At 41.0% G+C, this 13,066-nt stretch overlaps 1 protein-coding gene across 3 annotated transcripts in view; it reads left to right on the top strand.

Moving 5' to 3' along the window:
* The window catches only part of slc38a4 (solute carrier family 38 member 4), a 101,648-nt gene that overhangs the window by 27,227 nt on the left and 61,355 nt on the right, over positions 1 to 13,066 (top strand). For 2 of the 3 annotated variants that reach the window (XM_061251194.1, XM_061251192.1), the window contains exons 2-3: positions 9,449 to 9,637; positions 11,379 to 11,472. In XM_061251194.1, the coding sequence (XP_061107178.1) occupies positions 9,525 to 9,637; positions 11,379 to 11,472 (207 nt within the window). In that variant the 5' untranslated portion in view covers positions 9,449 to 9,524. Of the gene's footprint in view, positions 1 to 973; positions 1,106 to 9,448; positions 9,638 to 11,378; positions 11,473 to 13,066 lie in introns of those variants that run through there. The other variant, XM_061251193.1, reaches the window with a different exon arrangement.

Here is a 13,066-nt window from a genome sequence, read left to right on the forward strand (position 1 = left end):
TTAGTGGCACAGATGAGCGTTCTGGTGTATGAGGGTTGGCTTGCTTTCTCTGTCCATTGCGGATTTTTGACCTGGTCCTGGGTGCCCTTGGGAATGGTTTGTGATTGGTTCAATGACACAGACACATTTGTGTGTTGTTTTTCCATGTATGCTCAGAACAAGATGATTTTCAGCCTTAAGGAGACCCCTGAAATCTTATTTTACAGGAAATAACTGAAAATAACTCATGTCTGATATTGTAATATCTTTATGTAAAGAAAATGATCAGCTTGGTCATTTGTAGTCAAGGATTTACTTTCATATTTATAGATACTTTCCAGGGATTAACTTTTTATTTAAATGCACTGTATGGTTTGCTACATGCCATGTAGTTTTGAGGATCCAGATTTGTGTTTTCTTGCTCTGTGGTTGTCTTGCCTCAGTTTCTATTTGAACAATACCATTTTCGCTTGCTGCTGTTCATCTTGTTGTTTTGGTGAAGGGAATTAGATTTACCTTCTGTGTGTTTTTTGTGAGGCTTTGCACTGAGATGAGGTGATGAATGCATGTCCCTACCACCCTTCTTTTTAAAGCAGGGGTATGCTGTCACTGGTATCCTGGTCTCGTTTGGTGAAAAACAGTCCAGTGGAAGAACATCATTGAGAGAGGCGATTGGCCCCTACCATCTCAGCCCTCACTGAAATGGGCCAGTTGTAATTGGCAGAACGCGGTGTACACAAGAACATTTATAAGGGCCAGGCTGAGTCACCCTGGGCTGAGCCAGCCAATGGCATTGACGTTGTTGGCTGTGACCCCAGGTCAGAACAAACAGGTCATGATGCAATGGCATTTTGTGTGTGTGTGTGTGTGTGTGTGTGTGTGTGTGTGTGTGTGTGTGTGTTGGCAGGATTTCAGAACTCGTCATGCTCCTTTCTTCTTGCATAATGCAATAGGATATGGTAGGTTGCAGGCAACACTGCAATTGGCTGAGAGGGTGCCCTCTGACCCCTCCCCCTCAACCTTAAATCCATCCCCCCTTCAGTGTCAGAGGAAAAGAAGCAGCCATCCCTCCCTCTCAATCACTTCCACTTCTGTCTCCATTTAGCAGCCTTCACCACCACAGGAGGTAATATAATTTCTCACTTGTTTTAAACAATTGGTTAACTAGAAGAATTTGCAAGAGCATTGTGTACCAGATTAGGAAGTTGGGGGCTGTTGTTTGAGACTATCATGTGTGGAATTCAAAAATTACTTTAGCTGATTCTTTTTTTTATGCAATGTGATTGCTTGGGCCGTCAGTTTGCAGAAGTAATTGTTTCCTGACAAACAAATGTGCTCTTCAAATCTGTTGCAGGAAATCAGTGTTGCACAGCTTTTGAGTGTCATGAGTATTTTACATTCAAAACTATTTGCTTTACATTTCTTGGAAATATGATTGATATACAATGGTCCTGATTGATATACCTTGATAAATAATGAAGAAAAAATATTTAGTAAACAACACCAATAATAATCTATATGCTATGTATAGGAAAACTATATACATTCAATTTTGTGTTGTATGTTTTTTCTTCTCTGAAACCCATAAGTGCCAAAATGATTGATACCCCTGCTTTAATACTTTGTGAAACACATCTGGCAATGATGACATTTTTCTATAATGTGAACTGGTGGGATTTTTGACCATTCTCCCATTTCACAATCATTGATATTCATGGGGTTGTGTTTATGGACCACCCCTCTTAAATTCAGACCATAGGTTTTTAGACTGAGGTGGCCATTGCAGAACATAGTTGTTGTTTTTACTTAACCATTTCTGTGTGGATTTTTATGTATGTTTTGAGTCATTGTCCTTCTGAACAATCTACCTATGTCCAAGTCTCCAAGCTTTCTAGCAGAAACAACCAGTTTTTCTGCCAAAATGTCCTGGTACTTCATTGTGCCATTGATCTTCAATGGTGCCCTTGGAACACTTGGTAGCTATACCTTTCCAAAACATTGACCCACCTCCATATTTGACCATAGTATGAGGTGCTTCTCCATGTATGCATTCCATTTTGCTGCCAAACATGTCAATAGTGTGTATGGTCAAATGTAAAATTTTGGTCTCAATACTCACTTCCAATCATAATTCCAATGAGGTTTAGCAAACACCAGATGATTGGTTTTGTTACTTGTACTCAGGCTGTCTTTATATGCCACCCTTCAAAAGAGTTTGTTGGTATGGAGGTGCCATTTTATGGTTCTTTTTGAGACTATGTGGCCGGGGCCAGAAACCCACTGATTAAGTGCAGGTACTCACTCACTCGCACCTGTTATGGATTCAGCATGTCCATGGGGATGGGCGAGGGTCACGGAATTACAACATGGTAGAATAACCAAAAACTGATTTGTACGTATTCATGATGTATAAGCATATAGTGTCCATATGCATGTCGCACTGCATGTCAGGACAAACACCAAGCCATGAAATCTGTAGACGTCCACGATAAAATTGTGGTGAGGCATTGATCAGGGCAAAGGTATACAATAGTTTCTAAAGCTTTGAGTGTTCCAAGGGGGACACAGTGACCTCAATAATTGTGAAACGGAAGACATTTGGAACCACCAGGACTCTTTCTAGAGTTGGCTGTGGTCAGGGAGGTGACGAAGAACATTACAGTCACTCGAGTAACAGCTTTGGAAATCCTCTGCAGAAATGGGGGAATCCACTGGAAGGACCATCTTAGAAGCACTCCATCAGTCAGGCCTTTGTGGTTTTGTGGCCAGACAGCCTGCTTGGATTTTGCCAAAAAGAGGAAAAAGATCCTTAGGCCTGAAAATGGGAGTCTTTTGGCTGAACTTCAACCACTATGTCTGGCATACACCAGGCACTGCTCATCAACTGGCGAAAACCATCCCGACGGTGAAGCATGGTGGTGGCAGCATCATGCTATAGGGGTGCTTCTCTGTGGCAGGGATAGGGAGACTGGTCAGAATTGAGGGTAGGATTAATGCAGCCAAATACCGAGGGGTCCTTGAAGAAAACCAGCTCCTGAGACTGAGGCAACAGTTGACCTTTCTGCATGAAATTGACATGAAGCATACAGCCATGGCAATGCTTGGAGTGTCTTTGGGACAAGTCTCTGACTGGCCCAGCCAAAGCCCAGATCCCATAGAACATCTGTGGAGAGACCTGAAGATGGTAGCTCAGAGGCTTCCCATTCAATCTGCTTGAAAGGATCTGCCTAGAAGAATTGTATGAACTGCCCAAATCCAGGTGTGCAAAGCTTGTAGAGACTTGCCCAAAAAGACTGGAAGCTGTAATTGCTGCCAAGAGGACTACTACAATGTACTGAATTGGGTCTGAATAGTTATATAAATGAGATTTCAGTGATTGAATAAATTGGAAAAAATGTTTTCACTTCATCATTATGGATTGAGTGATGGGAAAAAATGCTTTTTATCAATTTAAAATTAAATCTACAAGACAAAGTGTGCAAAAAGTGAATGGCTCTGAATAGTTTCTGAAGCCACTGTACATCTAGTCTATGACATTTTTGTGACATTACATGACAAATTGAGTTCAACTAGATTAAATGTTTTTCTTGCTCATTGAGGAGATCAGCTAATGAAAGGTATGAACGCTTATTTGGAGTCTTAACATACTTTAACAGAATGACTAGGGGACTGGGGATCTGCAATCATGTTTTCCAGGATGCAGTAGACTATACAATATTACAGACGTGTTATTTCTGACTGAAGAAAAGCCAGGTTAGGAAGAATAATTTCAGTTTAACCCTTTAAGGTTTTTTTTGCATTCATTCATTTATTCAGGGTGCAATTTTCATTCACTATGGTAACGGTATATACTATTTGAAAGTGTTAAAATGCGCAGTTATATCTGTATAACCTATTTTAAGATGCCATTGCTTTAGCGACAACTGTTATTTTGTAATGTGGGTGGTAGAACAAGTGTGGGGGAACCTCCCCTTCTCTGCATTTTGGAAATCCACATACTACAAGAAATAAGATAATGTCTGTGTCCTTTTCACGCTGTCCAAGTGTCCAGCGGACCAAATGCAAAATAGTTTCTCAGTCTAAAAATGTGCTAACTCAGAGAAACATTGATAGAATGTCCATTGTTACAAAGGTACAATAGGTAAAATTTTGGTGTTAAAACATTGTTACAAGACCATTGTATCCCTTCCTATCATTGAAAAAGGCTCGCTGACATGTTGACTCACTCTCTGCCTGTGTTTATAGTCCATAAATTTGGGTTTCAAAGTGTACATTTGTATCGGGCTGTCACTCTGTATCAAAAGATTGTACAGCTATACAACATTCAAGCTCATTGGTTGAAAATTGGTTCTAACTGCCACAGCCAATGGCATAGGGGCTTATGATTGTTCGTGTAGCCGCCCAAATTGCTCTCCAGACAAGCAATCACTGAAACTCTATACCATTGCTTATTATCCGAGCGAAAACTACATATCTAATTCTAAAACCATACCAGTTTGTAATTGGTAGCAACAAGCAAACTAGCTGTAGTTAGACAAATTGACAAATATCCACTTACGATGGAATATAGGCAATACAAACGTAGTAGCGATTGCACAAGCGTTGTGCTTCAGGTGGATATTTGTAAATTTGGGAAGCTAACTAGTAATAGCTAATTTGCTTGTTACTGATAGCGAACTGGTATTGTTTTCGAACTAGATAAGCAATAGTATACAGAGTTTGTGATCGCTTGTCTGGAATGCAATTTGGGCAGCTGCACGTTCCTTTTATCTCTTTACGTGTTCAATCATCCATGTTTAGCTAAACCTTTATTTCTCTGAAACTGTAAGTTACAGTTGCATCATTTGTGGTGGACTATCATATCTTAGTTATATTGCCAGCTAGTTACATAGCCAAATAACTTGCTTGCTCACAATATAGTTGGTTAGCTAAAGTGAAAACTTCAAAAAGACAAAAAATATAGATAGTGTTGTGTAGTAAAAATTTCAGAAAGTCACCTGTTCGGCCAACATTTTCTATGAAACACTATGAAAAGACGGCAGGCTCTGTTGCATTTGTCATTTGTCCAAAACCGTGAAGGTGAGCACTGAACTGTATAATAACGCTTTATATTACGTGTTGTATTCATAGACTGTGGGAAGCTTAAACAGTGTTGTGGTCTGAGGTTGTTTTTGTTGCAATTCCACTCTTGACTGTTAGGCGTCCAAAATGACTTATTGTACCTTTAAGAGTCACTGGCCCTATGGACTACTGATATGTGGCAGGGTTTTCTTATACAAGGAAGATTTAAGTGGTCGGGGAGATGTCTGGAAAGGTGGTGTTAATAAGCAGATAGCATGGTGTAAGACTCATAGAGACCCTAAGAGAGGAGAGTGTGTATTAATGGCTTTGATCTGGTTCTATTGCCCTGAGAGTAGGTAGCAGTGAAATCAGGCAGAAAGCAGAGTAAAGGAACAGAGAGAGGAATACAATTGGTATTCCAGTAATTGATAACTGTTTTATAACATACCTGGTGTGTTTGATATGATTGTATTATATTACACACAAACATAATGGTAAACGCATTGACCATATACACTCAAACACCAACAGTTCAGTTAGTCTATGAAAGGTATAATAGCAGTACTATCCTGTATGGAAGTCAAAGTATTAAAACTTGTCTAACATTACATTATTTCAATTGCCCAGAACATTTTAGATTTAATATTAGTGACCACTCCGGCAGAATTAATGTTCATTCATGTTCAGCAATTCAGGTAGATATGTGCATAAAATTGTAAAACCATAAAAAACATACACAAAACCTTCATTAGAATATTTAGTTCTAAAACTGTTTTCAGCCAATCTAATTTATACATTTTAATTTGGAATCATATGATGACAAATCATGTGTCAAATGTCATACTGGATAAGAGATTACATTTCAAAATATGTATTTATTACCAGCCAATGCCTACTAAATATTCAAGGTGAGATCTCAGCAAGTATGTAGTGTTCTGGAAATGAAACATTTATTAGTGATACTATTTATTTTATAAATATTGCACTTGCTGAAGGTTATGGGTCAATGTGTTCATGTCTTTTACCCACAACTTGTGCTGAGAGAATGCGGAGAAGTGATCTGGAAATCTCTGAAAATGCTTTCAAGTCCATGAGACCACACTGATGCCGTGTTCTCAATTCAAGCAATTTAACTTCAACTATTAAATAAACAAATTTGCATGAAAATATCCAGTATGACTGATTTAACAGTGTACCATTGAGTAAAAATGGTAAATTTTAGTTTTTTATCAGCGACTTACTAACCTTTCACCTCAGCTTGGGGGTCCTTCAGAAGCTTCTCTATGATGCCACTTCCTGTTTAATTACTTAAAATAAATAATTGACTTCAAAATAAAATGTTTTACAAATTTGCTCCAGATTGCCTGTTATCCAGGATTACATTGGTTGACATTCCAGAGCTGGGACAAAGTGCTTTGAAGCTGATCATTTCTGTAATATTTTAATATGTTGATAGAAAGACCCATATCATTATGCTGAAGAGAGATGTTTTTTACATTACATTATTGGCATTTGGCAGACGCTCTTATCCAGAGCGACGTACAACAAAGTGCATACCCATAACCAGGGATAAGTTCGCTGAAAGACCCTAGAGGTAAGTACAATTTCAACTGCTACCTGTACAACAAAGATAAGGACAAGGGCCAATGTTTTTTTTTTTTTTTTTTTTTTTTTTTTAAACAAACAAACAGAGCAAAAGTCACCAAAGTTAACTATCCAAACACTGCTTACCTAGCCAACTAAAAATACCGATACACAAAGCAAGTCACAGAGACAACAATTAAGGTTCACAGGGAGGTAGGGAGGGATGGGGAGAGGTGCTGCTTGAAGAGGTGTGTCTTCAGCTTGCGCTTGAAGGTGGGGAGAGATTCTATAGTTCTGACCTCAATGGGGAGTTCGTTCCACCACCGTGGAGCCAGAACAGACAGTAGTCGTGAGCGTGAGGTGGAGGTTCTGAGAGGGGGAGGTGCCAAGCGGCCTGTGGAGGCTGAACGAAGAGGTCTGGCAGGGGTGTAGGGTCTGATGATTTTTTGCAGATAAGCTGGGGAACACCCTTTAACTGCTTGGAAGGCTAGCACCAATGTTTTGAATTTGATGCGAGCCATGACAGGCAGCCAGTGGAGGGAAGTAAGCAGGGGGGTGACGTGAGTATTTGGGAAGGTTGAAGACCAGACGAGCTGCTGCATTCTGGATGAGTTGGAGGGGTCTGATGGCGGACGCTGGGAGGCCAGCCAAGAGGGAATTGCAGTAGTCCAGGCGGGACAGAACCATCGCTTGGACCGGGAGCTGGGTCGAGTAGGGGGTGAGAAAGGGGCGGATTCTCCGTATGTTGTATAGGAAGAACCTGCAAGACCGGGTCACCGCCGCAATGTTCTCGGAAAGGGACAGTCTGCTGTCCATCACCACGCCGAGGTTCCTTGCACTGCGTGACGGCGTGAGTGTGGTATCCCCGAGGGAAATGGAGAGATCCAGATGGGGAGAGGTATTAGCAGGGATGAATATCATTTCAGTTTTACCTGGGTTGAGCTTTAGATGGTGGTTGTCCATCCAGCTCTGGATGTCCCTCAGGCAAGCAGAGATACGGGCTGAAACCTGCGTATCAGACGGCGGGAACGAGACGAAGAGTTGGGTATCGTCCGCATAGCAGTGGTAGGATAGCCCATGTGCAGTGATCACAGGGCCAAGGGAGCGAGTGTAGAGAGAAAAAAGGAGTGGGCCAAGGACTGAGCCCTGGGGAACTCCTGTGGCGAGGGGCCGAGGTGTCGATACCGAACCAGCCCGGGCAACCTGGAAGGAGCGACCAGAGAGGTAGGACTCAATCCAGTCCAGGGCTGTGCTACAGATGCCCGTTGCTGACAGGGCAGACGGGAGGATGGAGTGATCCACAGTGTCGAAGGCAGCAGAGAGATCTAGAAGAATGAGGACAGAGGAGAGGGAGGCTGCTCGTGCGGCATGAAGTGACTCACTGACGGAGAGGAGCGCAGTCTCTGTCGAGTGGCCCGATCTGAAGCCAGACTGATGGGGGTCTAGCAGGTTGTTGTTAGAAAAGAAGGAAGAAAGTTGAGTAGAAGCGGCTCGTTCTATAGTTTTAGAAAGGAAAGGAAGAAGAGATATCGGGCGGTAGTTCTGGATGATGGAGGGATCCAGGGTAGGCTTTTTTAGCAGCGGAGTGATGTGGGCCCTCTTGGAGGATGCCGGAAAACAGCCGGAAGACAGGGAGGAGTTGACAAGGGAGGTGACAAATGGGAGAATGTCAGGTGTGATAGTTTGGAGAAGAGAAGAGGGGATAGGGTCAAGGGCACAGGTTGTAGGGCGGTGGCAGAGCAGGAGTTGAGAAACATCAGAGTCTGTAAGGGGGGAGAAAGTGGAAAAGGAAGGGATGGGCCTAGAGGGTTGGGGAAGGGCACAGTGAGGGGGGCGGTGGTTGTAAAGGATCTGCGGATGACTGTGACCTTCTCATCGAAGAAATCAGCAAAGTCATCAGCAGCGAAGGAGGACTGAGGAGGAGGAGGCGGTGCGTTGGAGAGAGGAGAAAATGGAGAAAAGTTTCCGGGGGTTAGAAGCAGAGTTCTGAATTTTTTCTGAGTTCTGAGTTTTGATTTGGTTATTTTATTTTTAACCTTTCATGTAGCATTTTTGCATTGCATTCTGTATGACATTTTGGCAATTTTAACTGTAATCATTCTTTATGTAATAGTTCTTTAAAATATTTTAAAAATTATTCAAATAATTTTTCTAATATTTTAACTCATGAACGATAGTATTGTGCAGTAAGTTCCACAAGTTTTGTGGGAGCAAAATGTGTGGCAACTAGCCGCCCAACACAACTCAACATCAGCACATTCACAGAGAAGGGGGAGGGATAAACAGTGTTGTGGTTTGAGGGTGTTTGTTGCAGCTATTCCTCTCTTGAAATCACTTATTGTACCTTTAATGTACGTGTAGACTTTACCAAAAATATTTGTGTCAAATAGTGATTTCACGTCAATAGGCTAATTAACACACACATCACTAAATCCACAATACCTAAATGGCCCCAGGGATTTGTGTTGATAACATTTAGAATTAAAATACATTAATAATGAATGAATAAACAACAATTGGTCAAATGAAAACAACATGGCTTAAAACCTGCCAAACCTTACAAACCTTACAAATGATAGAAAAAGCACTGAATATTTATAATGTTTTTGGACACCGGTCAGAATTTTATGGAGGTGACAAAAAAATTTGATGCAGGTGGCCGCCTCAGAATTGTCTATGTAGGAAAAATCTTTTTGTGGAGCATCCCAGAGGGCTTAATCACCTGTTTCCACTATCAGCCATCTACCCAGATAATGATGATAAATAATAAAACGATAGTAGAGCGTAGTCTATTAACCAAGTATTTACTGTGCTCTGTTTACAGAACTGTCTTCCCCTGAGGAAGAATACAGGTAGAAGGAGACTGCCATTGTCCCCGGGACTAACCCACACACACAGAAATGAATCGCATGGAGCTCCAGAGGGTCAGCACTCAGGCAGATGATGACAGTACAGACAGCCTGGATGAACAGTTCGCTGAGCACCTTGACTTGGAGAAAGTGACAATCAACAGGTGAGGACCAGGAATGGCTTGTTGGCCTGGGTTATGTTCCACCAACCTTGGCCTCTATTCGAATGCAATTGTGACTTCATTTTCCTGCTGCTGAACATGCATAAAGGCCTGGATTTACTCAGCATTTGTCCATACATTTGATTGGTATTTAAATGACCGTGATCTGTTTCTTCATAAACACATTTATATATATATATATAGTATAGCTGCACAGCAGTGATACTTGGCTGTATGCATCGCTGAGATTAAGTATAATTTTTTCCAGGCTAACCATGCTAAATTATTAATTTGTTAATAGTGGCCATGTTTTTCAAGCTATTGACTAAGTTTTGTCTTGTTCAGAACGTCATGGCTTTCAATGTAGAACATGAAGGCCAATTGCAATGTCTGGAATTAGTTGCTTCAATGGAGATGCCTAGATGGGTGAAATTCATTGGCTCGCCATTTAACCAATTTTTAATGTATCAATTAGTGCCTTCCTAAATTGCAGTTTTCACTCAACCTTCTGGGAGATATAAGTGTTCAAACTGGAGGAGAAATTATAATAATTATTATTATTTTTGAAATGGACACTCAACCGAAATGTCTTGAAAGGTTAAGGTGTTTATTTATTCTGCAGTTCTGCTATTTAAATTCTGCATTAGCCGATAGTGTTTTTATTTTTATTTATTGAAATTGTGGGTAGCCTACCCCAGTGGGGTCAGAGAATTTTATGGTGGCAAAATTAACATAACTGCCGCACCACTAACTTGTACGCAGCCGAGTAGGCTATGTGACATTTCAAAGAGGTTAGTCCACGAAAAAGCCTATGTTGCATCCATTAGCCTACAGTATAGCAGTTCAACAGTTATGTGATATAATGCGCAACAAAAGAACCGTGACCAATATTGAGTTAAAGGAAAAAAATATACAGTACTGTGCAAGTCTTAGGCACCTGTATAACATTCTGTGCAGATAAGATTCTTTCAAAAATAATTCAATGAAAGGTCCTAAATAAACATACAATACATTGTACATTACATTTTCGTAATTTGGCAGAATAGTTAAAAACTGAATCAAATCAATATTTTTTGTGACCACCCTTCTTTGGTGTTAAAATTGCATCAGTTCTCTGAGATAGCCAACGCTGTCCTGCAGTTCTATAAGATAATCAGCAGGGAGGTTGTTCCAAGCATGTTGGAGAACTCATCTGCAGACTTTGGTTGGCTCCTTGCTTCTGATCTCAGACAGCCTTGATCAAGTTTTTATGTAAAAAGTAGTCAATTGCATACAGTAATATGTTACTTTTTTTTTAATTAAATCTTTTGGAAAATGAATATTTGGAAATCTCAAATGTGTTCTTTTATACTAACACACACAAAAAAATAAACATGTATATAATAAAGTCTAGGGTGCCTAAGACTTCTGCACACTACTGTGTGCGTGCGTGCGTTTTCTTGATTCCCTGGAACTGTTAGCCATTTCAGTGCAGGTCGAGAAGGAACAGGCTACCACGACAAAGTTGTGAAGATAAATATCCTTCCTGTCATGTCAGTAACGTTGCTTTTTCAATTCAAAATGTGTTTGTTTTTGCGGTTTTTTGCTGTGCTAGTCCAATGAGCAAATGCCAATTGAATGCAAGCAAGTGACAAATACAGTCTCTCATACAAGTTCTCCCACAGTCTCATTAACTGTGATAAATGCAGCCATTGCAGATGTTTATTTATGCTTGTTTGACACTTCATTTATTGTACCTTTTCAGTCAATTCTGTGATGAAGATGATGCTGAGAGCCAGAAATTTCTTACTAATGGAATTCTGAAAAAGAAAAACTTTGAAGAATATCATGAGGAATATGTAAGTTTTATTAAGTATGTGACTGTTATAATGGTGTGTGTGCCCTGCGATGGACTGGCGACCTGTCCAGGGTGTATTCCTGCCTTTTGCCCAATGTATGCTGGGATAGGCTCCAGCCCCCCATGACCCTGTTCAGGATAAGCGGGTTAGGATAATGAATGAATGAATGAATGTGACTGTCATATTCTAAATAATGATTTTGTGGGAAATAGTGCATGATGTTACTGTCATTCAGCTGGGAAAATTTTTGTAATTTTCCGGAAGTGTGAAAGTCAGGGGCAGGTCAAGATTTGCAGGAGTTAAAACGTCTTCACGTTCTAACTGTGGTGGAGATATCAGGGAGGGGGGATACACATGAGCTAAATGGATCCCTCATCGAAAATTTAAAAATTCAGGCTGGGTTTAAAGGGGGTGTGGTCAAATATATTTTCATATTTTCTTTAAGAATTTTTGGATGAAGGATGTGTTTTTCAGGACTGTTGCAGGGAAGCCATCTGAAGATTCCTGTCATAGACAGATAGTTAGATTTATATATAGTATATTATACATACCCAAAGCACTTTTCAGTTATGAGAGGGAAACTTGCCTCAGCCACCACCAATGTGTTGAACTCACATGAGGGATGCAAAGGCAGCCATTTTGCACCAGAATGCTGAGGTGGAGTGGGAGAAACCTTTTTTTATTTTCTATTATTATTTATATTATTACAGTGCATCCGGAAAGTATTCACAGCGCTTCACTCTTCCCACATTTTGTTATGTTACAGCCTTATTCCAAAATGGAATAAAAAATTTTTTTTCCTCAAAATTCTACACACACAACACCCCATAATGACAACATGAAAGAAGTTTTTTTGAATTTTTTGCAAATGTACATAAGTATTCACAGCCTTTGCTCAATACTTTGTTGATGCACTTTTGGCAGCAATTACAGCCTCAAGTCTTTTTGAATATGATGCCACAAGCTTGGCACACCTATCTTTGGGCAGTTTCGCCGATTCCTCTTTGCAGCACCTCTCAAGCGCCATCAGGTTGGATGGAGAGCGTCGGTGCACAGCCATTTTCATATCTCTCCAGAGATGTTCAATCGGATTCAAGTCTGGACTCTGGCTGGGCCACTCAAGGACATTCACAGAGTTGTCCTGAAGCCACTCCTTTGATATCTTGGCTGTGTGCTTAGGGTCGTTGTCTTGTCTTGCCGTCGCCCCAGTCTGAGGTCAAGAGCGCTCTGGAGCAGGTTTTCATCCAGGATGTCTCTGTACATTGCTGCATTCATCTTTCCCTCAATCCTGACTAGTCTCCCAGTTCCTGCCGCTGAAAAACATCCCCACAGCATGATGCCGCCACCACCATGCTTCACTGTAGGGATGGTATTGGTCAGGTGATGAGCGGTGCCTGGTTTCCTCCAAACATGACGCCTGGCATTCACGCCAAAGAGTTAAATCTTTGTCTCATCACACCAGAGAATTTTGTTTCTCATGGTCTGAGAGTCCTTCAGGTGCCTTTTGGCAAACTCCAGGCGGGCTGTGTTACGACCCAGGTTCGCGATCCACTCTGGGTTTTTCTCTTTGCTCGTGTTCTCTGGTTGCAGGAAC

The sequence above is a fragment of the Conger conger genome, chromosome 8 (assembly GCF_963514075.1).
Source record: "Conger conger chromosome 8, fConCon1.1, whole genome shotgun sequence".
In the NCBI taxonomy this organism is placed as follows: domain Eukaryota; kingdom Metazoa; phylum Chordata; class Actinopteri; order Anguilliformes; family Congridae; genus Conger; species Conger conger.